The sequence below is a fragment of the Anabrus simplex genome, chromosome 2 (genome assembly GCF_040414725.1).
Source record: "Anabrus simplex isolate iqAnaSimp1 chromosome 2, ASM4041472v1, whole genome shotgun sequence".
Taxonomy (NCBI): Eukaryota; Metazoa; Arthropoda; class Insecta; order Orthoptera; family Tettigoniidae; genus Anabrus; species Anabrus simplex.
This window is the reverse complement of record NC_090266.1, coordinates 669457028-669481563: the sequence shown is the minus strand read 5'-3', so window position 1 is coordinate 669481563 and position 24536 is coordinate 669457028. Positions and strand designations below refer to the sequence as shown.

Below are 24536 nucleotides of genomic sequence, written 5' to 3'. Positions count from 1 at the left end.
TGACTGTCTCCAATACAGCCCCGACCTCACATCCAGTGACTTTCACCTTCTCCTGCAAATTAAGAAATTTTTTATGGTGACAGCAATGTTACTCTTTAAATGGTGGTTACATCATGGCTTGTGTCTCTGGCAGCAGACTCGTTTGACACAGGCATTCAAAAGTTGGTGCCACGCTACAAGTGCTTAAACAAATGTAGTGCATATGTAGAGAAGTATGTAATGTATCACTGAATCCAGAGAAATAAGTATCATTATCTTGTGAGGTTCTTTCTTTTCATGGTGTATTGGAACTTACTAGCTGGAGGGGCCTTGTACTAGAAGAAAACACTTGGGCAGTGAAGAACATAGTTATCTATATAAATAAAATTATCATTTTGTCCATACAGTTCAAATTTTGGCCTCACATTTTGTATTTATCTCAGATTAGGTACATAAAAGTAAAAAATAGGTTCAGTTCAATTTGTGTGTGTGTATGTCGACATGATGAGCTTGATAGAATTTCTTAAAACACTGTATTTAGGTTCAAGGATAGCCGAAGTGTGCACTAGGCTGTATATTGTTTGATTAGTATACAGTGGTGAAACAATACTAAGGGGCTGCCAAAACAGGAAATGCCAAATCTGTCTGTTCATATTGGCTGTATCACAGAACTGTACATAAACAAAGTTGTGCACAATAAAATATTTTTTAAATGTTTCTTGCCTTTTAACCATAAAAGGAAAGCAATGGAGATATTTACAATTATTGTATTTTTCACAAAATTTTAAGTATCCATGAAAATCTTACACTCATCAAAAAACATTAAGCATATACCAGATTCTGTTGTGTTGAAGGAGAACTGATATATTATTTAATGTGAAAGTCAGAATAGTAAATACAACAAAAATGTACACTTCTTATTAACTCTGGATCCAGTCTGGAAAGAAAAACACTCAGTATGTGACTAAACCAAACCAATTAAGAAACCTCTTTGGTTAGAACATCAGAAATTAAAGACAGTTTTCAATGCAGTCACATGAGTCAGTAATGTGTTGGCCATCCATGAACCCTGAGGCATTCTTGAATGCGATGGGGCATGCTCAATACCAAATTATCAAGCATTTCTTCTGGCAAACTGTTCCACACCTTGATGGCAGCAGCTTGTAGGGCCTAAATCATTAGTGGTAGATGTTGACAGTTGGAACTTACTCTTAAGATAGATCCACGTATGCTCTATGCAGTTTATGTTGGGGAAGATGCTGGACAGACCATTCTTCAAATCCTACACCCCTCCAGGTATCCATTCACAGCTGCTGCATAATGTGTTTGAGCATTCACTGGGGAATAAAAAAGTTCTTTTGGATGGTGTCTGGAACTTCTAACAATTTAGGTATATTTGTGTTACTGATTCCAAAACTGCTGTCCATTTTGTTCTAGCAGCTCTAGTGTTTTTAGATACTGTTAATTTTTTGATAGTTTATTTCCCACCAACACTTGCTTATTCATTGTTTCTATACATTATACATCTAATTTTGTATAATGCTGTGTTCATATTTATGAAAGCATGTGTAAATTACATGTCTGTGAATGTTTTATTTCTTTGCGGACATATAAATGGTTTCATCACGAAGAAAATGCATCAACAACCCTGATATTCTTTTTTGTTACATTTGTGGGGAGTACAGGTTCTCTCAGCAGAGATATGCTATAGCTGACTTTTGTGAAAAGAGCCCATTTTGCTTACTTCAAACTGAAACTAGCAGACCAAGTCAGGGGCACCACATTGTGTGTGTAAAATCTGTACAGAACACCTGCAACAGTGGACAAATGGGCAAAGGAAGAGCATGAAATTTGGTATTCTGATGGTATGGTGTGAACAGAACAACCTCACTGATGATTGTTATTTGTGTTCAGTAGGTATAAAGTGCGACGGGAAAAACTGGAGTCAGTGGAAGTATTCTGATTTAACCTCTGTGAGATGTCCTACTGCACATTCAGAAGAGGTACACTATGTGATCAAAAGTATCCAAACACCTGGCTGAACATGGCATACAAGTTCGTGGCGCCCTCCATCGGTAATGCTGGAATTCAATATGGTGTTGGCCCACCCTTAGCCTTGATGACAGCTTTCACTCTCACAGGAATACATTCAATGAGGTGCTGGAAGGTTGCTTGGGGAACGGCAGCCCATTCTTCACGGAGTGCTGCACTGAGAAGAGGTAGCGATGTCGGTCGGTCGGTGAGGCCTCGCACAAAGTCTGCGTTCCAAAACATCCCAAAGGTGTTCTATAGGATTCAGGTCAGGACTGTGCAGGCCAGTTAATTACAGGGATGTTATTGTCGTCTAATCACTCCGCCACAGACCATGCATTATAAACAGGTGCTCGATCGTCTTGAAAGGTGCAGTCGCTATCCCTGAAGTGCTCACCAACAGTGGGAGGCAAGAAGGTGCTTAAAACATCAATGTAGGCCTGTGCTGTGATAGTGCCACGTAAAACAAGGGGTGCAAGCCCCCTCCATGAAAAGTATGACCACACCATAACACCACCGCCTCCAAATTTTACTGTTGGCACTACACACGCTGGCAGATGACGTTCACCGGGCATTCGCCATACCCACACCCTGCCAGCGGATCGCCACATTGTGTACCGTGATTCGTCACTCCACACAACGTTTTTCCACTGTTCAATCGTCCAATGTTTACGCTCCTTACACCAAGCGAGGCGTCGTTTGGCATTGAACTGCGTGATGTGTGGCTTATGGGCAGCCGCTCGACCATGAAATCCAAGTTTTGTCACCTCCTGCCAAACTGTCATAGTACTTGGAGTGGATCTTGATGCAGTTTGGAATTCCTGTGTGATGGTCTGGATAGATGCCTGCCTATTACACTTGACAACCCTCTTCAACTGTCGGCAGTCTCTGTCAGTCAACAGACGAGGTCAGCCTGTAAGCTTTCATGCTGTAGGTGTCCCTTCACTATCACATCAGAAACAGTGGACATAGGGATGTTTAGGAGTGTGGAAATCTTGCATACAGACTTCTGAAACAAGTGACACCCAATCACCTGACCACGTTCGAAGTCCACGAGTTCCGCGGAGCACCCCATTCTGCTCTCCCACAATGTCTAATGACTACTGAGGTCGCTGATATGGAGTACCTGTCAATAGGTGGCAGCACAATGCACCTAAGATGAAAAACGTATGTTTTTGGGGGTGTCCGGATACTTTTGATCATATAGTGTACCTTGTCCAACTCACTCTAGCCACTGTCATGGGAACTGTCCATACTGTCATATCGAAATTGACAATGAAATTTGGTAGAGAGGATGAGGGGTCCATAAAAAACAATGTAAAAAATTCAGCTGCCATTTTGATCTGTAAGGTCCTGAAATCGATATGGAAATGACTATAGAATTGCACGCGTTAGTGGATAGCTCGATGTGGACAGCCCTGGTGACCAGGTGACCTTGAGCTTTCTGTGCTAGCCAGTTGACACATGTTCCTTTGAAACAGCAGCCTTGAATCTGGCTAATGTTCTAGAGTATGTTTTAAGTTATTTCCGTGAAAAATTTTCTCCTCTTTCCGTGAAATAATTTCGGAAGAAAGGGAGACGGGTCAACATGTGATCTAACAAACTGAAAATCATCCCATAGGTGCCAGCATCAACTCGGAGTCGTGTCTGGAAGTAAATAGTGACAGTGAAAGTATTAGTGGAAGCAGCGACACCTCATCTGCATTATCTGAAAGAGAAGGCAGCACACCATTGCCAGGAACAAATGTGTTACAGATCCGATTTTGAGCCCCGAGTCTGATTCCCGTCAATCCAGTGGAGAGACACCGCAGTCAGCTACAAATCGACTAGTTCAAGCTACGCTTCCAGTCCACACAAGAAAGTAAAACAAACTGTAGATCTTGCATACAAGAAAAAAGCTGTAAATTTATGGTTAAATAAGGGGGGATAAGAAGCGGCTTTCATTAACCACTGTTCGCAAAAGTTGCCTAAGGTTACATCAATACGACAACTGTACAGGTGAGAGAACCAATTAGAATCTGCATCAGTAAGCCCCGTTGAATACAGGAAATTGATGCATACAAAATTAGTTTCTCGCTTTACAGAAGCAAGAAGACTGAAGCGGAATGTATGCGATGAAGACCTGCGACTGTGGGCCTTGGAGATTTCAAGGGAGATTTTAATGGGGCAAATTAATTTCCGCGCATGTGCTAGTGGGTAGCGTCATTTTAAGAAAAAGTACACAATAAAAAGTAGAAAAATTACAAAATTTGTATCCCGTACATATCTGCAAGAAGATGAAAAAGATAAAGTTGCAAAGAAATTTGTGGAAGCAGCTACAGAGCAATTTTTGGACTACACCCCTTTATCAATATACTGGTCAAAGTGGTTTCATGCGTGAAATTAAAGTGAAAAGGACTTATCGTTTGTTGGTGAGAAACATACAGAAATAGTTGTTCAATCAGTTAGTGTACTCACCCATTCGTACACAATTATGCCTACATTTAGTACATTTTCATTTACATTTTCCCGAAATTATTGACTGTACTATGGGAGGGAACTGGAACTTTCGGTCTGAGAGTTTCCAAAGAAATGTTTCATGCCAAAAATATAATTGTAACAGCCACAAAATCAGGGAAAATGGGGGAAAAAAGAATAAAAGTACTGGTTTACAGAATCCTTCTTCCCATTTGCAGAAGAGAAGTGCTTGCTACTGATAGATTTCTGGACTACTTATAGTGATAAGAGCTGTCTTGAAGACATTCCTCCACGCAAAAGTATAGAAATTCTCCAGATTCCCCCTGGCACTACAGAGAAAATACACAGCCCTTGGACAAGTTTTTATACCGGCAGTGGAAAGCTTTGTATCGCCGCTTAACAATGTACCGACTTGTGAAGACTTTCAGTCTGATGTTTATCAGAGAAACAGCATACTGAAAATGCACTCCTTCATTTATTTTCAATTTTCGTCTCCACGGTTCAAGGACATGATTAAATATTAGTGGTTCACAACCAATTATACAATGGAGAGACCTCCCGAGTTCGAAGTGCCTGCGAACTATTGCTTTCAAACAAGTAAACAAAACTGTGAAGAACAATGTGACCTCAAAGTGCATATGAGTTGTGCATGATGCCAACAATATTTGTGTTTTTATCATGTGATTAACGCACCTCATGTATGTTTCACATTCGTTCTGCAACAATAAAGTGACCTTGGTGCGTGGCAGCCTGCCAGTTCATTCTCTCTCTCTCTCTCTCTCTCTCTCTCTCCAGCACAACTGCAACTCCACCCCGCTGTGTGCCGTACGAGCCAGCAAGAAGCCAGGGTTGTCCAGTAAGCTGTGTTGTCACACAGATTTTGTATCAAGATTTCAAAATCTTCAAGTTCGAAATGGCAGCTAAATTTTTGTACATCACTATCTTGTGGGTCTCCTTGGTCTCTGCGAAATTTCATTGTCGATTTTGATATGACAGTATGGACAGTTCCCTTGTGAGCTTTATGAAGATGAATCAAATAGGAAGACAGAAGGCTGCGATAGGCAACACGGCAGTGATTTCACAGGACCTTCCACTTCAAAAGGTTTTAGTCAGACCAAATCTATTGATCCCATTAGGGACCTAACGTTTCCTAAGAAGACATCTGAAGTGTTAGCTTCCAGGCTGGCAGAAAAAACTGTTACCCGGAACTAAAATCGTAAGTGTATCGTAACAGAAAAGATGACTTTCTAAAATACTTCACAAAAGAAAATGAGTTTGTTTTCTTGCAGAAACTGGGAATACTACAATACACACCATGTGACTGGCAGCTATTTATTGACAGTTCAAAATTCAGTCTAAAATGTGTACTTCTACATAATGGGAACAGGTACAGATCTATCCCAATTGCTCACTCAGTTTGTATGTGGGAAAATCAGGCAACAGTGGCACAGTCCTAGAGAAATTATATTATTCCAAACATCAATAGGCTATTTGTGTTGATTTCAAGATAGTAAATTTTCTCCTAGGACAGCAGGGTGGGTACACAAAGTACAGTGAGACAGTGGAATAAAAGGTAAACTCTAGGTGCAAAGACAATAGCATCTGAGAGAAAACTTGGTGGCTGGAGAAAAATATATACTGTAGTTGCAGAACCTTTCTTGGACACAGATATACTGCTGCCCCTGCACCTAAAACTGGGTTTGATGAAACAATTTGTTAAGGCTCCTAATAGAGATGGTGATGTACTTTGGCTACATATGTAGAAAATTTCCAGCATTGAACACGGAGAAAATACAAGCTGGTATATTTGATGGTCCATAAATCTGGGACCTCATTAAAGACCAGCATTTCAGAGATTCTATGAGCGATATAATCACGTACTTTGTTCTCATTTTGTATGGTTTTCCACAATTTTCTTGGAAACACTAAGGCTACCAACTATGGTGTACTAGTAGAAAATATGCTAACTGAATTCTGTATACTTGGATGGAATATGAGCATGAAAATTCATCACCTATACACCCATTCGGATCAATTTCCTCCTTGCCTTGGAGATGTCAATGATGAACAAGGGGAGCGATTCCACCAAGAAATTAGGACCATGGAAGAACGATACCGAAGATGATGGGATACACATGATGGTGGGCTACTGTTGGAGCATCCATCAAGAATGTCCAGAAAAATCACATCGCAGAAAAGCACAGAAATATGGATGCAGCGATATGTCAAAATGAAGGTGCCGTACATGTTGTTCTCTTTCTGATAAGCATTATTATGCCATAATGAAGAAGAAATGGATAAAAACTTAATTTTGTCCCAAAAATACTTATCTAAATAACTTTTTTTTTTGTACGTCCCACTAACTACTTTTACGTTTTCTGGAGACGCCGGAATTTACTCCCGCAGGAGTTCTCTTATGTGCCAATAAATATACCGACACGAGGCTGACTTATTTGAGTACCTTCAAATACCACCAGACTGAGCCAGAATCGAACCTGCCAAGTTGGGGTCAGAAGGCCAGCGCCTCAACCATCTGAGGTAATGATATTTCTTTGTCTATGGTGTAGGCTTAATTTAACACTCTAATATGCCATAACATGAAGAGAGCTGATATGCAGAAACTAATACCATTTTCAGAATCTATGACCAAAGGAAACCCCAAAAAGGGACTAATATTTTAAAACACCAAAAATCACGTTCCCCAGTGATCATACTGTAGAGTAAACCCATCCCCTAAAGTCTCTGCAAAACCACTTACTATGGCAAAGAATGCTGTGTTGGTACACTGGGGCTGTCATGTTTCCTTGAATGTGAACCTGTGGTGTACGAGACTGAATATGATGCCTACCCAGAATAGTGCTGAACCTCCAAGCTGTTGGGGACATTCTACTGAATAATTCATTGTAACATTCCCCTGTTGCCGTCCATATGCGCAGAGAGTTATTTTCAGCGTGTAAACCAATTTGCATTTTGTCAGTGAACAATATTTTTGACATTGACCTCGTGTCCAAGTCTGATATGCTCTAGCCCATCAAACAGGAGCCGTTCTGTGGTGCAGTTGCAGTAGAGTGGAGGAGTCCTGAAGGGTCTTCTTGAATACAGTCTCCATTATGGAGTCTTACTGGGCACAGTTTGGTTACTTACAGTAACTCCTATGGCATCTTGAAGCACATGGCGCAGACTGGTAGCTGTGCATGTAGGATTCTTTTCTAGTGGTTTAACACTGCACTAACACATCGAAGGTTTTCAGTGATGCAAGGATGGGAGAGGCCTAAGGAGTGGGAAGGTAGTGGCTGTGGCCCTTATTAAGCTACAACCCCAGCCATTTGCCTGAAGTAAAAATGGGAAACCATATAAAACCATCTTCAGGACTGCTGACGGTGGGGTTTGAACCCACCATCTCCCGAATGCAAGCTCACAGCTACACAACACTAACTGCATAGCCAACTCGCTTGGCTGTGTAGGGTATCTATAAGCAGATATGCTTATACACCAAACTTTAACTGCCAACATCACCGAAAGAGTTGGCCAAGTGGTTAGGTTCACACAGCTGTGAGCTTGCATTTGGGAGATAGTAGTTTCAAATCACACCATCAGCAGCCCTGAGGATGGTTTTCCATTGTTTTGTATTTTCACACCAGGCAAATGCTGGGGCTGTATCTTAATTAAGGCCATGGCTACCACCTTCCAAGTCCTAGCCCTTTCCCACCTTTCCATTGCCGAATACATTCGATGGTTTAGTATGAGGTTAAACAAGCAGCAAAGAAAAAATGCCAACTTCAAGTTGTCTCATTTTCTGTTGCATCAAGTGATCATTCTGATGAAATCTACCAGCGACAGCAAATGATAAGGCATTTTAGTACACAATGCATATATGCAAGGCACAGCGACGAGTTTCCTTGGATACCATAGCTCCAGCGTACTGTTTACTCGTTGTGAGTCGAATGACCCTAGCTGTGAAGAAGGCAGGGTTGCCATGATTTTAACAACGTACTTACTATCTAACCATAAATTAAACAAATATTAGACATTGGTGGATAAACTGAAAATATGCTTAACTTTATTTTGATGAGAGTACTGTATTTGGTACTCAACATAGTGGTACTACGTGCAAGTAAAAGCGACCCATGGTGTTCCCCGCATGGTGGTAGTAATCACAAGTAGTTTCATGGTTCTAATTTGATCATCCCTTGGTTGCTCCTTTTAGTCGCCTCTTGTGAATTGTATAGGAGACATTTGCTCAGTCAGTTCATTTCAATCTAAAAGGTGTACATAGCAAAAAATATAGAAAATCTCCTTTCCAATGATATTTTTACCACACAATCTATAAAAATGCAGATATTCATTAATTTTGATTTTATTGTATTAAATGCAAACACTGTCGAATTGAAAATATTGTTCAGTAGCCATGGTTACAAGCTAACTAGTAATGGTTATGTCTGTTGACATAATTGTTTTTATAATCTACAAAACCACAAGGTTATTTCATCAGGAAGACTTTTTTAATATGAAGGAAAGATCACTAGATGAATTACGGAGATAGGAATTGTAAAGAAGGCTAAGGGTTGAAAAGCCCTAATTTCACTGATGTAGAAGGAAATAAAATGTGATGGCCTACTATATCGTAAGCTCCTAAAATTGATAAAACAATAATATCACACTGCTGTTAGCTGAGGTGTACTTTGTCTCTTCTGCTGCCACTTATTTCCATCAGATAGCACTACTGCTGGAATTACAAAAACTAACAGATCAATGACAGGTAAAAGACAGCTAGTAAAATAATAATAATGCTATACTGTGTAGTGTCCCTTCAATTGCTACACATTTTTAAAAATGTTGGAATGCCAGAATTTTGTCATCAAAGGGCATGCTTTAAAATGTTATAAAGAGATCACTGATAGCTTTATTGAACTAATTTAATCGAAGATAACCAGATTAGCATACATGAATAATTATACTCAACAATGAATAACCACACTTCACTAATTAATGGCTATTTACACAAGACTCTTGTCCTCACAGCAGGTATCTGGTTGGCAGTCTTTACCTGAACGACGACCCTTCCTAATCTTAATTCACAGTTCTCACCTTACACTTTGCCTTGCAAGCACCGGTCACTTCACACAGCAGTTCTATGCATGCTGACTATCCCCACACACACGACACCACAAAAGACTGATCATTTGCACAAGTAACTCACGTGACCACTCCACACACTGAACTCTTGGCTCATGGCTTGTATCTAACTAGTTACTGTAACTAGTTAACCTTTGCCTTATGTAATAGATAGATAATCCTTATAGAGAATATCTGGGTTTCCAAATAATGTAGTAACATGTAATACCCGTCGCAATGAAGGCATGTACAAAGGAACAAATGGCAGGAAAAGGATAAACAAGGAGAACATTCAGTTTTCTTAGTAGCAGTAGAGTATTCAAATGTTCATCATCCATAGTTTATCTAAACCATTACCCAATGGGTATCCTCTGTAAAGCATTTTGGGGGAATAGAGAGGGTATATATGCAATACATTTCACGATTTCAAAGAAAGGGAGTAGGTAACCATTTTTTAGAATACCTTTGTATAAGGTATCCTTAGAAATAATTACAGTAACAACCAACGCAGAGTGCTTTTCAGAATGGAAGCGTACCGGTATCCTAAAAGTACTCCAAATAAAATCTTGCTAACAACATGAATTTCTTTGATTTAGAGTAGAAATAATATCATAAGCTTCATCATATTTTCACTTCCCGAAACCAAGGTTGCAACCTGATTAAATAATATGACACTTAAATAAGAGAGTCCACTTTTAACAGCGAAGGGAATTATGACAATTTATATGGAAGGTAAACTCAGTCACAACTTCCTCTTGAATAAAACTCATTGCAAAATTGAAAAAAAGGACAATTGACAAATATCACAAATTAGCAACTTATAACAGGATTGCATAACCTCAAAACAAACCCCCCAAAAAGTTAATAAAGCATGGCTAACTTATCTTTTTAAATCTGGATTCATGGAATTAGAAATTCTTCAAAGGTAGATTACAATATTCACCAGTTAGAACTCAAATGTGTTATACCAATATCAATTTTTTTTCTTTTTTTTTTTTTTTTTTTTTCCAATTGGCTTTAAGTCAAACTGACACAGGTCTTATGGCGACGATGGGATAAGAAAGGGGTAGGAGTGGGAAGGAAGTGGCCATGGCCTTAATTAAAGATATAGCCCCAGCATTTGCCTGGTGTGAAAATGGGAAACCACAGAAAACCATTCTCAGGGCTGCCGACAGTGAGGTTCGAGTCCACTATCTTCCAAATGTAAGCTCACAGCTGCAAGCCCGTAACTGCATGGCCAACTCGTTTGGCAATACCAATATCAAATAGCACTTTTAAATCGCATTTCGCTCATAAAAGGGTATAAATTTCCTTCTTCGAGTAGAAAAGGACATATAAGAATATCAAAAGAGTAACTTACATGGAAAAAAAAAAAAAACATACTGATCTCGTAGAATGACTAAGTTTGGCTCAGGAATAATTACAATTGTAACGTGAAAATAACTAAATAAACCCACTGATTACATCAGAGCCATGATACAAGTTCAATCTAGTAAAACCAACCTGGCAAAGTTCAATAACTTGTTCCATGGTCCATAGAGTAAAAGGAACAATATCACAAATTCACAACACTCGTTGAGAATACTTTTCATGTGCTATGTGAATCATGATAGTTACATACATACATCATTATAGACTGTTATGCCTTTCAGCGTTCACTCTGATAGTTAAACAGTTCAAACCAAAATATATGAAGAGGAGCAAGATGAAGAAAAGAACTGAGAAGAGAATGAGAAGGAAATTTCAGGTATGATGGATTAGGTCTGGAATGTCTGGTGCTCCCACCTAAAGTGAAGGCATTTCAAAAGCACAGTGAAGCAATATGATGCAAACGAGTATGATTTGAGGTACCAGCTTCAAAAGATCAAGATAAAATGGAAACAAGTCTCTCCCCCTACCTTACGGTGATAGGTTCAGATGAAGTCGTCATGGTACAAAATAGTGGTTGGCATCACCAACTAGGACGACAGGCTAGGTCTCTCTTCTCGAAAGAGCACTGTATCACAGACAAGGGGTAGAAGATGTTAAGAGAATTTATACCATTTCCCAAAGGTGAAATGTGACATTACTAGGGGCAAGAATGGGGGAGAGAACATTCTGGAAAGAAGTAGAACATAATGTTTACGTAATAGCATACATCATTGGGAGTAGATGGAACTGGAGTCCGGGCCATAATGCGGAGAACAAGGAAAGTCCCACGCACAGATTTTTTTTCCATAGATGAAAGTTGTCCAGTGTAAAAGTTCATTGTTTGATCTTCGTGCTTGAGTCTTGAATTTTCCAGTGATGAGGTAAAGAACTTCTGGATGAAGCAGTGAAGTAGGTTATCCCACGTTGGTGCCTTATGAAGGAGAACATCATCTACAGTAGACAGACTGGTCCAGGTTGATGTTATTAACAGTGGTATGAAGTGTAGCCAGGAATCCACACATTGGATGAAATCGCTAGAACAGAAACCAACGAGCGCAGAAAAGGAAACAAAAAATCATGGAACAACATTGTTAACAATATAGAAAAGGAGTAGGATAAAAGAGTTGGAAGAATTGGAGTACTCCATAGAAAAGAAAGGGGGGGGGAAGAGGATTACACAAGTATGTAAATTCTTTTTTAAGATATAATAAATATGCAACATTTTAAAAGATGTTTGAAAAAGGAGGTACAAAATGAGAACTCCCTTACATATGTTTTGTTTAATTTTTGGGAGGTACTGTGTTAAAGACTGGATCAGAGATGACAGAGATGAAAATAATAGCAAAAGAAGTCATGTAAGTTGCATAGGAGCAAATAAATTAGAAGGGATGGAGAGGGGGAGAGAGAGATTTAGTAATTACTTAGAAATATCATGAAATCTTTTAATTTGATCAAAGTGAGAACATAGAATATCATATGGATCAGACACAGATTGAAACAAGGCATTCACTGGAGATGGGAGGGCAATGATCCGATATAGCCCACTCCACGTCTGACGAAGTTTAGCAGAAATTTGCTGAGAAGCAGAACTAGAACTACACAGGACAACGTTAGAAAATTCAAATTTTCCAGCAATATGCTTTTTGTTGAGCCCCCATGTCTCCGGTGGTAGCGCGCTACCTCTCACCACTGGGTTCCATGGCTCAAATCCCAGTCACTCCATGCGAGATTTGTACAGGACAAAGCAGAGATGGAACAGGTTTTCCTTTGGCTACTTGATTTCTCTGTCATCTTTCATTTCAGCAACACATTCCAATATCTTTAAATGATTCGTTAATCATTGCCCCAGGGGAGTGCGACAAGTGGCACAATTCCTATCCTCACTGCTAGATGGAGCTTCATTCATTCCATACCTGACATGATCGAATGACTCGACAGCCTGTTGATTTTCATTTATTTTATTTTATTATGAGTCGATCTTTAAACCTTGTGTGCCTGATACAGTTGTTGTAAAGCAGACTTCCATGATTTATTGTTGTCACAATCGGAGGGGCCAGAGAGCAAAGAAAGAAGATCCCAAGAAAGAGATAGAGGAGTTTCTAATGATTGGCCAAAAAATTCTGATCAGGCATATGTTCAGTTGCAGAATTGATACTAGAACTGAACGCCAAATCAAAGGATGATAATATCGTATCCCAATGTTTCTGTCGATCAGAGTGAAAGATAGACAGTACAATCTTCAAATTACGATGACAGCATTCGACAAATTTACCTTGAGGGTTGTAGGGAGTAGTACAGATCTATTTTATCCCTAAGGAAAAACACATTATCACAGAAGGTTTTGGAAATAAAAACAGTAGCATTATCAGATACTATATGTTTTTGAATTTCTCTGATAGGGAATATCTGGTCTTGTGAAAGATTGACAACAATATTAGATGCTACATTTCTTACAGGATGAAGGATTAAACATTTTGAAAACCCATCTAATAATGTAAAGATGTAAGTATTGCTACAAGCTGAGTGGGTAATAGGACACACAACACCAATGTAGTAAATTTCTGTTGGATATGTAGGAGGATAAGCAGAATAAGTACCTGCTGGTAATCCATTAGTGCGCTTAGCCTTGTGACAAAGTACACAATTCTTTACATATTGATCAAATAACTTGACACATTTTAGGCCAATAAAATGGGGAAAATACTCTGGAATATGATTGTGATATTCCCGAATGTCTGCCTACAGGAGAGGTATGAAAATACTGGAGAATCATGGAACGAAGTATGGTAGGTAACACGATCTTAGGAGTTAACTTAGATTTAGGCTTAAATATAAGATTATTAAACTCGAGCAACAGCAGTATTAGAGGCATCTGTATGCACTTTAAACGGCTAAGAAAAGTAAGGTAATTGAAGAATAGGCGGATGAACTAGCAAAGCCTTCAATTGTTGAAAAGCATGATCGTGAGCATTATTCCAATGGTATTTAATTTGTTTACATTTAAGACTTAAGGGCTCGGTAATTTCAGAATAGTTAGGTTAAATTTACTGTAAAATCCAAACATTCCTAAAGATGAATGCAATTTTTTTAGATTTTTAGGAGGAGCAATCTGATGAATGGCTGCTGTACGCTCCAGATCCAGCACCATTTCCAGATAGTATGTGACCTAGGAGCTTCAATGATGTTCTAGCTAATGGTATCTTTAAGGAATTTACAGTAAGATTAATTGCTTGTAAATAAGTAAGCACTTTGGTAAGATGAGATATATGTGAGGAGAAATCTGGAATACAGATCAATAAATCATCAATATATAGGTAAATGTATTTAAACTTAATATCGGCAAACAAGTGGTCCACCAAACGTTGCATTATTTGCGAGCCTAAATTGAGGTCAAAAACTTTGGTAAACTCATATAATCCAGTAGGGGTAATAAAAGCTGTACGTTTACAGGTGAATAAGTCTAAAGGTATTTGATGGTAAGCAGAATTAAGGTCTAGGACTGAAAAATGTTTGTCATTTGTAAAATGATAAAAAGCATTTTGTAATTTGGGAACTGGGTGAGTCAAATTTTAAGACTTAACTTGCGATAATCTATGACTAAATAGAGGAACCATGATCTTTGCAAAAACATACCGTATGCGACAGGTATGCATCAACCTGTCATACGTTTATGTAAAAAGTACGTGCCACTTATAAGCTTTCAGTAGCGTATCAAATGAAGGCTAAAAGTGATGGCATACTGATAGAAAACGTGTGTGCATTTGTGAAGCAGGAGTACTTGTCCTTCCAGTAGGCTTTCCGGTAAGCTACTCACTGGAGTCGCCGTGGTGTCATACGTTAAGTGGGGTGCCATTAATACAACTGAGTGTGGATACAAGTGGATTCGAATCCCACTTGAGCTTGGTAATTTTATTCGCATTTTGAAATTTGAGAATCATCCACAAAACCAATGTATCCTAATGCCCTCATGTTATGGCTTATTAATTACGTAATCTATGTATTTATTTCTTAATTCGTTTACCCTCCAGAGTTGGTTTTTCCCATAAGGTTCAGCAAGGGATCCCACCTCTACCACCTCAAGGGCAGTGTCCTGGAGCGTGAGACTTTGCATCAGAGGATACAATTGGGGAGGAGGACCAGTTCCTTGCCCAGGTGGTCTCACCTGCTATGCTGAACAAGGGCATTGTGGGAGGAGGGGAATATCAGAAGGGATAGACAAGGAAGTGGGAAGGAAGCAACCGTGGCCTTAATTAGGTACCATCCTGGCATTTGCCTGGAGAAGTTGGAAACCACACCACGGAGGTGGATATTTATTTATTTATTTATTTATTTATTTATTTATTTATTTATTTATTTATTTGTTGTATTTATTTTGGCACTGTTCTAGGCCATCCGGGCCGCTTATGTGGATGTCTTAAAAGCAGGGCTGGACGAGGACAGAATGGCTGGGAGTTTGAATCCTCTTGACTGAGCAACAGCCTGTTAGTGCAGTAAGTGTTTGAATAAATGGCCTTCTGCAGCAATTCATGTTTCAGCACGCCGCTGAACTGACATTCGGGCTTGTTGTAGCATTGTACATGTTATGGACTTACAGGCTTCCGTAATAAGGTTTTGAAGGCTTTCAGGATTTTCTAGCTGCTGAGTGTACACTATGTCCTTCAAATAGCCCCATAGGAAGAAGTCCAGCGGCGTCAAATTGGGCGATCTGGCAGGCAAGGTGACAGGTCCTCCTCTTCCTATCCATCGCCAGGGGTGTGCGACATTCAGGTAGTTGCAAACATCTGCTAACATGCGTGTGGGAGCTCTGTCGTGATGATACCACATAGTTACACGCTCACCCAGGGGTACATCCTCTAGCAGCAATGATAGTTGGTTTTTAAGAAACTAAGTTCCGGGCTCTTATCAAATGATCCACAAAGAAATATGGTCCAATTAGGTTATCACCACACCAGACATTTACTTCCCATTGTGCCTGAAATGTTGCCTGCTTTACCCAGTGGGGATTTTCAACATTCCAGTAGTGCATATTATGACGATTCACAGAGCCATTCTTATGAAATCATGACTCGTCCAAAAATAAAAAGGGAGATGCAAACGCAGGATCATTTGCCTCTTGTGTCAGTATCCATGCACAGAAATCAACACAAGTTTTGAAATCTCATCCATGGAGCTCTTGATGTAGCTGCAGGTGATACGGACGAAATAAACTGGAATACAAGACCCATACAACAGAGGACTGGCTGGTGCTGGCCTGTTGTGCTACTGCCCGGGTACTCATATGAAGATTCCCCTGGAAAGTGTCCAAAACCCTCTCAGCAGTTTCACCGGTTGTAACTGGTGCCTCTCTAACAGGAACTGTTCGGGAAAGTGATGATGTAATAGGCAAAAGTCGCTCCACCCTCCTAAACGTATTTGCGATTGGTTGTCGTCTGTGTGGAAATCTGTCGTGGTGCAGGTGCTGTGCTTCCTGTGCATTCTGTCTTGCTTCACCGTAGATGAGGAACATAATCTGTTGAATTCATAGCGAAGAAATCACCAGCACTGCTAGGCTACACCAAGTGTCAGGCCAGTACACGTTAAACATGCATGCTATTGGTTGAATATGGCACAAATGCCTTTGTATTTGATCCTCAAAGCTTAAAATGTAATTAAAAATATTTAGCACTCGTGGGATTCGAACCCACTTACCAATAGCACGTGAGTATGTCTGTGCTTAGCCCACTACACCATGGTGACTGTCGCCTTGAGCTTATCAGAAAGCGTACTTGGTGTAAAACTACTTCCCACCGGGCGAGTTGGTCATGCGGTTAGGGGAACGTGGCTGTTAGTTTGCATCCAGAAGATAGTGGGTTTGAATCCTACTGTCGGCAGCCCAGAAGATGGTTTTCCGTGGTTTTCCATTTTCACACCAGGCAGATGCTGGGGCTGTACCTTAATTAAGGCCACGGCTGCTTCCTTCCAACTCCTAGGCCTTTCCTATCCCACAGTCGCCATAAGACCTATCTGCATCGGTGAGACGCAAAGCCACTAGCAAAAAAACCTACTTGCCACTTCACAAGCTCTCACACATTTTCAATCAGTATGCCATCACTTTTAGCGTTAATTTCATATCCAGTCGAAAGTTTGCAACTGGCAGGTACTTTTTACATAACTGTATGTAATTTTGATGCAGTTTGTAAATACCTGTCGCATACATGTTTTTATAAAATAATTTGCTGTGATGATGCAGTAAATGCTTTAAAGGCAACTGTAGTGCGGTATACGGCAAAGGATAATCGACCATCGGACCACTAACGTTCGTTGGGATACCTAACAAAGAGACTTAAGACCTAGAGTCTTGGAAAACTGGGGCAGGAGGTAGAGTGTGTATATCAAGAATGGGGGCAACATTTGGAAGAGGTACAGCAGAATAATAAGACAGGTTACTGTATGTATAAAGTGCATCAGCTTGAACAGTATTCTATAATTGGGAAACAGATGTTGGGGATAATAGCCAAAAAAAAAGAAAAAAAAAGTTAATGGTTTAAAGCATGGTAAAGCATAATACTGAACTATTGAGATTAATTCTTGGGGAGGATGAGCTATAGGCAGTACATCACTAAGTGATTATAGAATTCAGAGTCATGGGTGGATTCGTGGGGATGTTGATGTCTTCTGATAAATTCTTGACTAAGATTGAAACAGACCTCATAGAGTAAGAAATGCTTTTGTAATACCGTACGAAATTGTGGCCAATCTGGAAATCAATACATATGCTCCAGGCCAAAACAACTAAATGAGATGACGTTTTGTGATAATGTAAACTAATGAGCTGAGAAAATGGAGGCAATTCATTTTTTAAGAATTTTTGAACATGAAATAACCAAGTAACTAAATATCTAGGATCAGTTTCAACAAAATGAGATATATGATTGAGAGATTGTTCAATGAAATGATACATGAATTTCATATTTCCTTTCTTGTAATGATATGAAGGTTGAGAGAGTGACTTGAAGAATTATTTGAAGGTGGAGGATTGGGTAAAGGTTGAGCTTGTGGCAGTGGTATGTTGAGCTTGTGGTGGTGGCTGAGGAATACGCAAAAGTATTTTACGATCCTGACACATGGGATGAGTCAATAAAGGGTGCTTTATCCTGATACCCTTCAAAAGGTAAATGAAAATCAGGATGCCTGATTGTTGAATCCACTTTATATGGAGTGAAAGCCGTTCTGAGGTTATGTTTGAGGTGAACATTAGGGCAGGCTCGTAAAGTGGATTCAGAAGTAGTGGAACTTTGTACATTTAGATTAGAACCAACAAGTTGCTGTAAATGGTAAAGAAAATTTTGAGATGAAAAATATGGAATATCCAAGTTTAACTGTAATAAAAGAGAAGAGTCTCTGCAAATAACCTCAGCTTTTGTGGGTGGGGTTAACCTCCAATAAGTAACCAGGGGAACTTTACCCTACAGAGCGCGTCCCCAGGTGGCAGATAGGGGGTCCCTACAGTACGTAGGGCTTGTTGAAATACCCAATACAACCTGCGGACCAACATGTAGCCCAATTCCTGGGGGTTCTAAAATACTGGAACACCCTCTCTCCAGGGGTCATAAATGTGGAGGGCCCTTACCCTGGGTTATGACCTCAATGGCATCTACGGTGGAGAAGATGGACTTCGGTACGGTGGATATGGTGAAAGGGGCAAATCCGTAGCGTCTATACTCCGGAGGAGCGGCTACAAAAGGTGTCTGATTCCACGTTAGGGGCGGCCTAATTTGAACCTGGCAGAAGGTAATAAAATGCCTTTGGGAGTGGCGAACCCATCATACAAACAGCCTATAAAAAGAGTGTGAGTGAATCGAGGCCTTGGAAAATGCTAGGGCGTCACCCTGAAGTGACGCGCAGTTCCCAGTGCTCTGGGGTGACTGTGAGAAGTGGGCTACCAGACATCACAAGAATCGGTATCATCAATGTCGTGACTGTGAATGGCAAGGTAGAAGAACTGATTGAGTATATGGAGAAGAAAGACATAGCAATGATGGGAATAAGTGAGACAAAATGGAAGGGGAAAGGTCAAAAAGAATTGAAAAAAGGGTATAGATTATATTGGAGTGGAGGAAAGATGGCAACAAATGGTGTTTGTGTTATATTGAGAGAAGACATAGTGCAATATGTGGACAAAATTGACCAGATCAGTGATAGGATAAAGTTAGACTTGGACTTGAGAGTGGAATCAAGGATTTTATACAGGTTCATGCACCCCAATCTGGGAATGCATATGAATGTTTAGAAGAGTTTCTAGAACTGGAAAGTTGTACTGAAGACAAAGAGGTTGTAATAATGGGAGACATGAATTCACATGTTGGGACAGACAGGAAAAAGAAGAGATAATTGGCCCCTATAGTTATGGAAACCAACATGAAGAAGGAGATTTGGTAATAAATTTTTGTAGAAGGAATGGATTAATTGATGCCAATATGTGGTTTAGAAAAAAGAACTAGCAAAAAATGACTAGATATGGTTGGGTGGATAGAAAGACAAAGACAATGATTGATCTTATTCTGGTGGAGGAGAAACACAGACAACTGGAAGATGTGACAGCAATGCCAAGGGCAGATTTCGAAGGAGACCATAAAGTGGTGGTAGCCAAATTAAGACTTGGTAAAATTACAATGTTAATAGAAAAAAAGGGAAGAAAAATAAGGGGATGGAAGTTAAAAGAAAAAGAAATAAGGGAAAAGTTTCAAGAGGATCTGAAGAAAGAAATTCCCAAAGATGACGTGAACAGTGTGGAAGAGGAATGGACATGTTTTAGAAATGGATTTGCAAAGTGTGCAGTAGGTAAACACCTGTGGAAGACTATCAGGGAGGAAAAAGGAAAAGGAGACTCCTTGGTGGAACAGCAGGGTGAAGGAAGCAGTTAAAGAGAAACAAATAGCTTGGGGGAAGTGGATAGGCAGCAATAGTACAGAGAATTGCCAGAAATATAATGAAGCCAAAAAGGTATGAAGAAAATAGTACAAGAAGAGAAACGGAAGAGCAAGGAAAGTTTCACAGAAACTTTACAGGAGGATATAAAGGGAAGTAAAAAGGTTTTGTATGGTTTGGTGAAGAATAGTTTACAAAATAGGGAACATACAAAATTTATAAAAACTGAAACAGGACAGATATTGATGCAAAGATATGGCATACTGAAAAGATGGGAAGAATACTTCTCAGAATTGCTAAATATTAAATACAGTGAACTGGTAGGTGAGAGGAGCAAGAAGAAACAATGGGGAAAGAAGAAGAACAAGAAAAGGAGATATCGATGTTAGAAATAGAGGAAGCCATACAAAAGATGAAGAGCGGTAAAACAGCAGGAGTGGATGAGGTAACTACGGAAATGATAAAAGCAGCAGGACCAATAGGGCTACAGTGGCTGTACAGATTATTTAGAATAATCTGGAGAAAGAGATCCCAGAAGCGTGGGCAAAGGGTTTAATTATCCCGATATTTAAAAAAGGTGATAAAAAGGAATGTAATAACTACAGAGGGGATCACCCTTATTGCCCATGTAGCAAAGATATTTGAGAGAGTATTTGAAGGAAGACTGAGGGGGAAGCTAGAAGGAGAAACGGAAGAAGAACAGTATGGTATTAGGAAAGATAGATCAACGTTTGACCTGATCTTTACATTAAGACCTATGATGGAGACATAGTGATGACATTTGACATTGAGAAAGCTTATGACAGTGTGCCAGACAGTTGGTATGGGACACATTAAGCAAAAAACAAGTTAACAGAGTGGAAGTGCAAATGATAACAGCTACGTACAAAAAATTGTGTTAGTAGTGTGAAGACCAGTATAGGAAAAACAAAATGGTTTGAAGTTGAAACTGGTCTCTGACAGGGAAGTGTACTATCCCCCATACTATTCATCATAATCATAGATGAAATTCATAAGAACATTAAACAGAGATTGGGCAGACAGACAACAAACGCCATGTTGTTTGCAGATGGTACAGTGATATGGGGTGATGATGAAATTGAAGTGCAAAAACAAGTAGATGTACAGAATCAAGAGATAGAAACATTTGGGATGAAAGTAAGCACAGAGAAAAGTAAAACAATAGTGATGACAAGCGGAAGGAAGGAAGGAAGGAAGGAAGGAAGGAAGGAAGGAAGGAAGGAAGGAAGGAAGAGGAAAGATAAAACTGAATGGTAAAATTCTGGAAGTGGTTAAAAGTTTCAAGTACTTGGGAAGTGTGATCACAGAAGATGGAAAGATAAGCGAGGAAATTGGGAAAAGAATACAACAAGCAAACGGCTTCTACCAGAGTGTAAAGGGTATTTTGTGGAACCAAGATGTCCCGAAGAAATGTAAGAAAGTATTATATTCAACCTATTATGAACCCATACTAACCTATACAGATGGATCATGGACTACAACGAAACGAGAGGAGAGTAGAATACAGGCAGCGGAGATGAAATTCCTAAGAGGTATCAAGGGCAAAACCAGAAAGGATAGAATTAGAAATGAAGAGATAAGGAAAAGGACAGGAATCTTGAAACTTCAAGACAGGACAGAAACAACAAAGCTAAAGTGGTATGGGCATATGATGAGAATGGGAGAAGAGAGAGTGCCAAAAATAGCCTTTTCAGAGAAGTTAAGAGGAAAGAGACCATGAGGAAGACCCCGCAAGATGTGGACAGATTCAGTGTGGGAGTGGATAGAGAAGAGGGGAAGAACACCAGAAGATATACTTAAAAAAGGAGAAGAGTGGTGGAGAGACAGGCAGCGATGGAGGTCCTTGATTCACAACCCGACCCGGGAAGCTGGAAACGGGAAAAGAAGACTCTGATGATGAAAAAAGAAGACTGATGATGATGATGATGATGATTCTTGTTGTTTAAAGGGGCCTAACATCTAGGTCATCGGTCCCTAATGGCACAAAATGAGACTAAATGTAAGGACAATTAAAAATCCATAATGCTCCACTGACCGGAATTCAAAACGTTAGGACGAAGAATGAATGGATGGATATGAAGTTAAAACAAACAGTGGATCCGATCCGCAATGCCTCACATTCCCAGAAACTAGCATTAATAGTATTACTGACCAAGGGACTGCTTCTAAAGCACAATACTGAATCGATGATGCTTGTAGTCTAAACGGGTCCAAAATCCAGGTCATCGGGCCTTCATAATGGTACTTATCGCTAGAAAAGAAGAACCATGGTATTTGCGATGTTGCGGTACTAATCAAAAGTAGCGTAGACTCGCAGTATTCCACTCATTATGGTATTACTCACATGTAATGTAATGCGTACATGTAACACAGACCTAGGGTGTTCCGCACATTGTGTCGCTATTAACACGCAACGCAAACCTATGGTGTTCTTCACATAAGTTGACTAACCACAGGGACTCGCACTATCCCGTGGTATTCCTCACATAGTGGGTACTAATCATTGGAAAGACAGAACCATGGTGTCACTCATATAGTGGTAAGAATCACAGGTACTATAAAATGCATCCTGAGCACACACTGTCGCTACTAACCACAAACCTATTGTGTACCTAACATAATGGTACTACGAGCAAGTAAAATCGACCCATGGTGTTTCCTGCATGTTGGTACTAATTACAAGTAGGGGTTGACAAAATCTTTACAATTTGGGAGGAAATACTGGATTTAGTGCCTATGAAGAATACCACGAAAGGCAATGACATTTTCAACTGCATTGTAAGTGTTGTTGAAAATGCTTCTTTGCCATGGAACAAACTAGTTTCAATAGCAGCAGATGTTGCACCTTCTATGTTAGGGCGCAATTCTGGAGTAGTTGGGCTCATAATATTAAAAAAAAAAGGTTTCCCCGATTGCATAGGTTTGCAGCGAGAATGTTGAGTATTTTCGGTTCCACGAATGCCTGTGAACGAATCTTTGCTATTTTAAATCAACAAAACCAAAACATTGAAGCCAGTTGTCAGATCACGATTTGAAGTGTGCTCTTAAACTTAGTGTTTCCTCAAACATTAACTCCAAATATTGCAAAACTAGTAAACGAAACAAGACTACAAAAATCAAGGAAACCCACGAGTGGCAACTGAGTATCGATATCATGAGATAAAATGTATGTTTTGAGTTTACAGATACTCTTTGTACTATTTTTGTTGTAAAACTGTGCTGTTTGTCACTATTAGCACTATTTTTTACAGTGGGTGACACTGTAAAACACAGCAATTTTGTGTTCAATATCAGTTCCGAAGATTCACCGGAAAAAGCTGGTTTAGTTTGTATATGTAGAAATAAAGTTGCTTTATAACTTTTATGTTAATTCATAACAGAGTTACGTTACAATAAATTATGTGGAGAGAAATATGTACTACACATAACCGCATTATACTACCTGCAGCCCTTGGGCCTCCCCCTAGGAATGACGTTGTGATTCCCCTCGCCCCTCTAGCCTTCACTTCTCAGTTGCAGTATTAAGTACTTCGTTTCGCTGCCCAAGCAGAGTGTGTGCCGTGTTACCTGACATCACACGTACACGCAGTTGGCTGACCCTGGTCTAGTGTGAAAATAGGAAACCACACAAAATAATCTTCAGGGCTGCCGATGGTGGGGTTCAAACTCACTACCTCCTAAATATAAGCTTACAGGTACCATGGCCTGTATCATGTAGTCAACCCACTCGGTCTCCTGAATGCAAGCTTACACGTACACGATCCATAATGTGAAGCCAACTCACTTGGTAAAAATATAATTCAATTTTCATTTAAACCTCATGTAAGATCCTAAGTCTTCTGGCAATACTCACTTTTAACAATCCCAAGAGAATAGCTGGAATATGATGTGCAAACATCAGGTTTCCAATAATTCCAAGAGCAGTCATGAAAACCACAGGATTCAGTAAAATGCTTCTGGCAACAGACATTGCCATGCGTAGACTACTCTTCTTCTCAACGAGTTCCACAGCATCATCCATATTCCTGTGTTGCTGCTTCCCAATTTCCATGAGAATGAAACCCAAAGGGTTTAAAATAGCAAGTGAGATGGGTGCCATGAGGTAGAGGTAGCTTGCATACTCTGGATGTGTCTTCTCATACAAAGCCAGCACTAAACACACAGAGGATAAAATTAATATAAAACAAATCAGTAATGAACATATATAATGTTCCATCAACTTCAAACATGTGAATCAAATGAATATTTTTACCTATGGGATAGCCAATAGCAAAGTCATTGCTTTGAGTGCAGAATATAGCAAACAGTCCTGCCCTCCCAGGATTCATGGGTCGATTTATCATAAGAGTTATTACAATCACGACTCCAAACACAAGTCCTTTGGCTATCAGAATTGCTAATAAGAACATCCAGTTGACAGCGTGCAGGTCTAGCTGTGCCAATGATAGAAAGATGAGGGCTGGGAGCGAGAATGTGCCAACGAATGTATTAAGACCCTTAACCTCTGTCTGGCCAATGAGATTCTGGCGACCTGCCACATATCTGGAAATAAAATAACGTTTAATGTATTTAATCCGATTTAAGTATTTACCAAGTAAATACATACATTTTCATGG

At 39.7% G+C, this 24536-nt stretch overlaps 1 protein-coding gene across 2 annotated transcripts in view; it reads right to left on the bottom strand.

Moving 5' to 3' along the window:
* The window catches only part of anchor (integral membrane protein GPR155 homolog anchor), a 267223-nt gene that overhangs the window by 202328 nt on the left and 40359 nt on the right, over nucleotides 1-24536 (bottom strand). For both annotated transcript variants that reach the window (XM_067139331.2, XM_067139332.2), the window contains exons 2-3: nucleotides 24173-24462; nucleotides 23774-24072 (exon numbers count right to left, since the gene is read on the bottom strand). In XM_067139331.2, the coding sequence (XP_066995432.2) occupies nucleotides 23774-24072; nucleotides 24173-24462 (589 nt within the window). The remainder of the gene's footprint in view (nucleotides 1-23773; nucleotides 24073-24172; nucleotides 24463-24536) is intronic.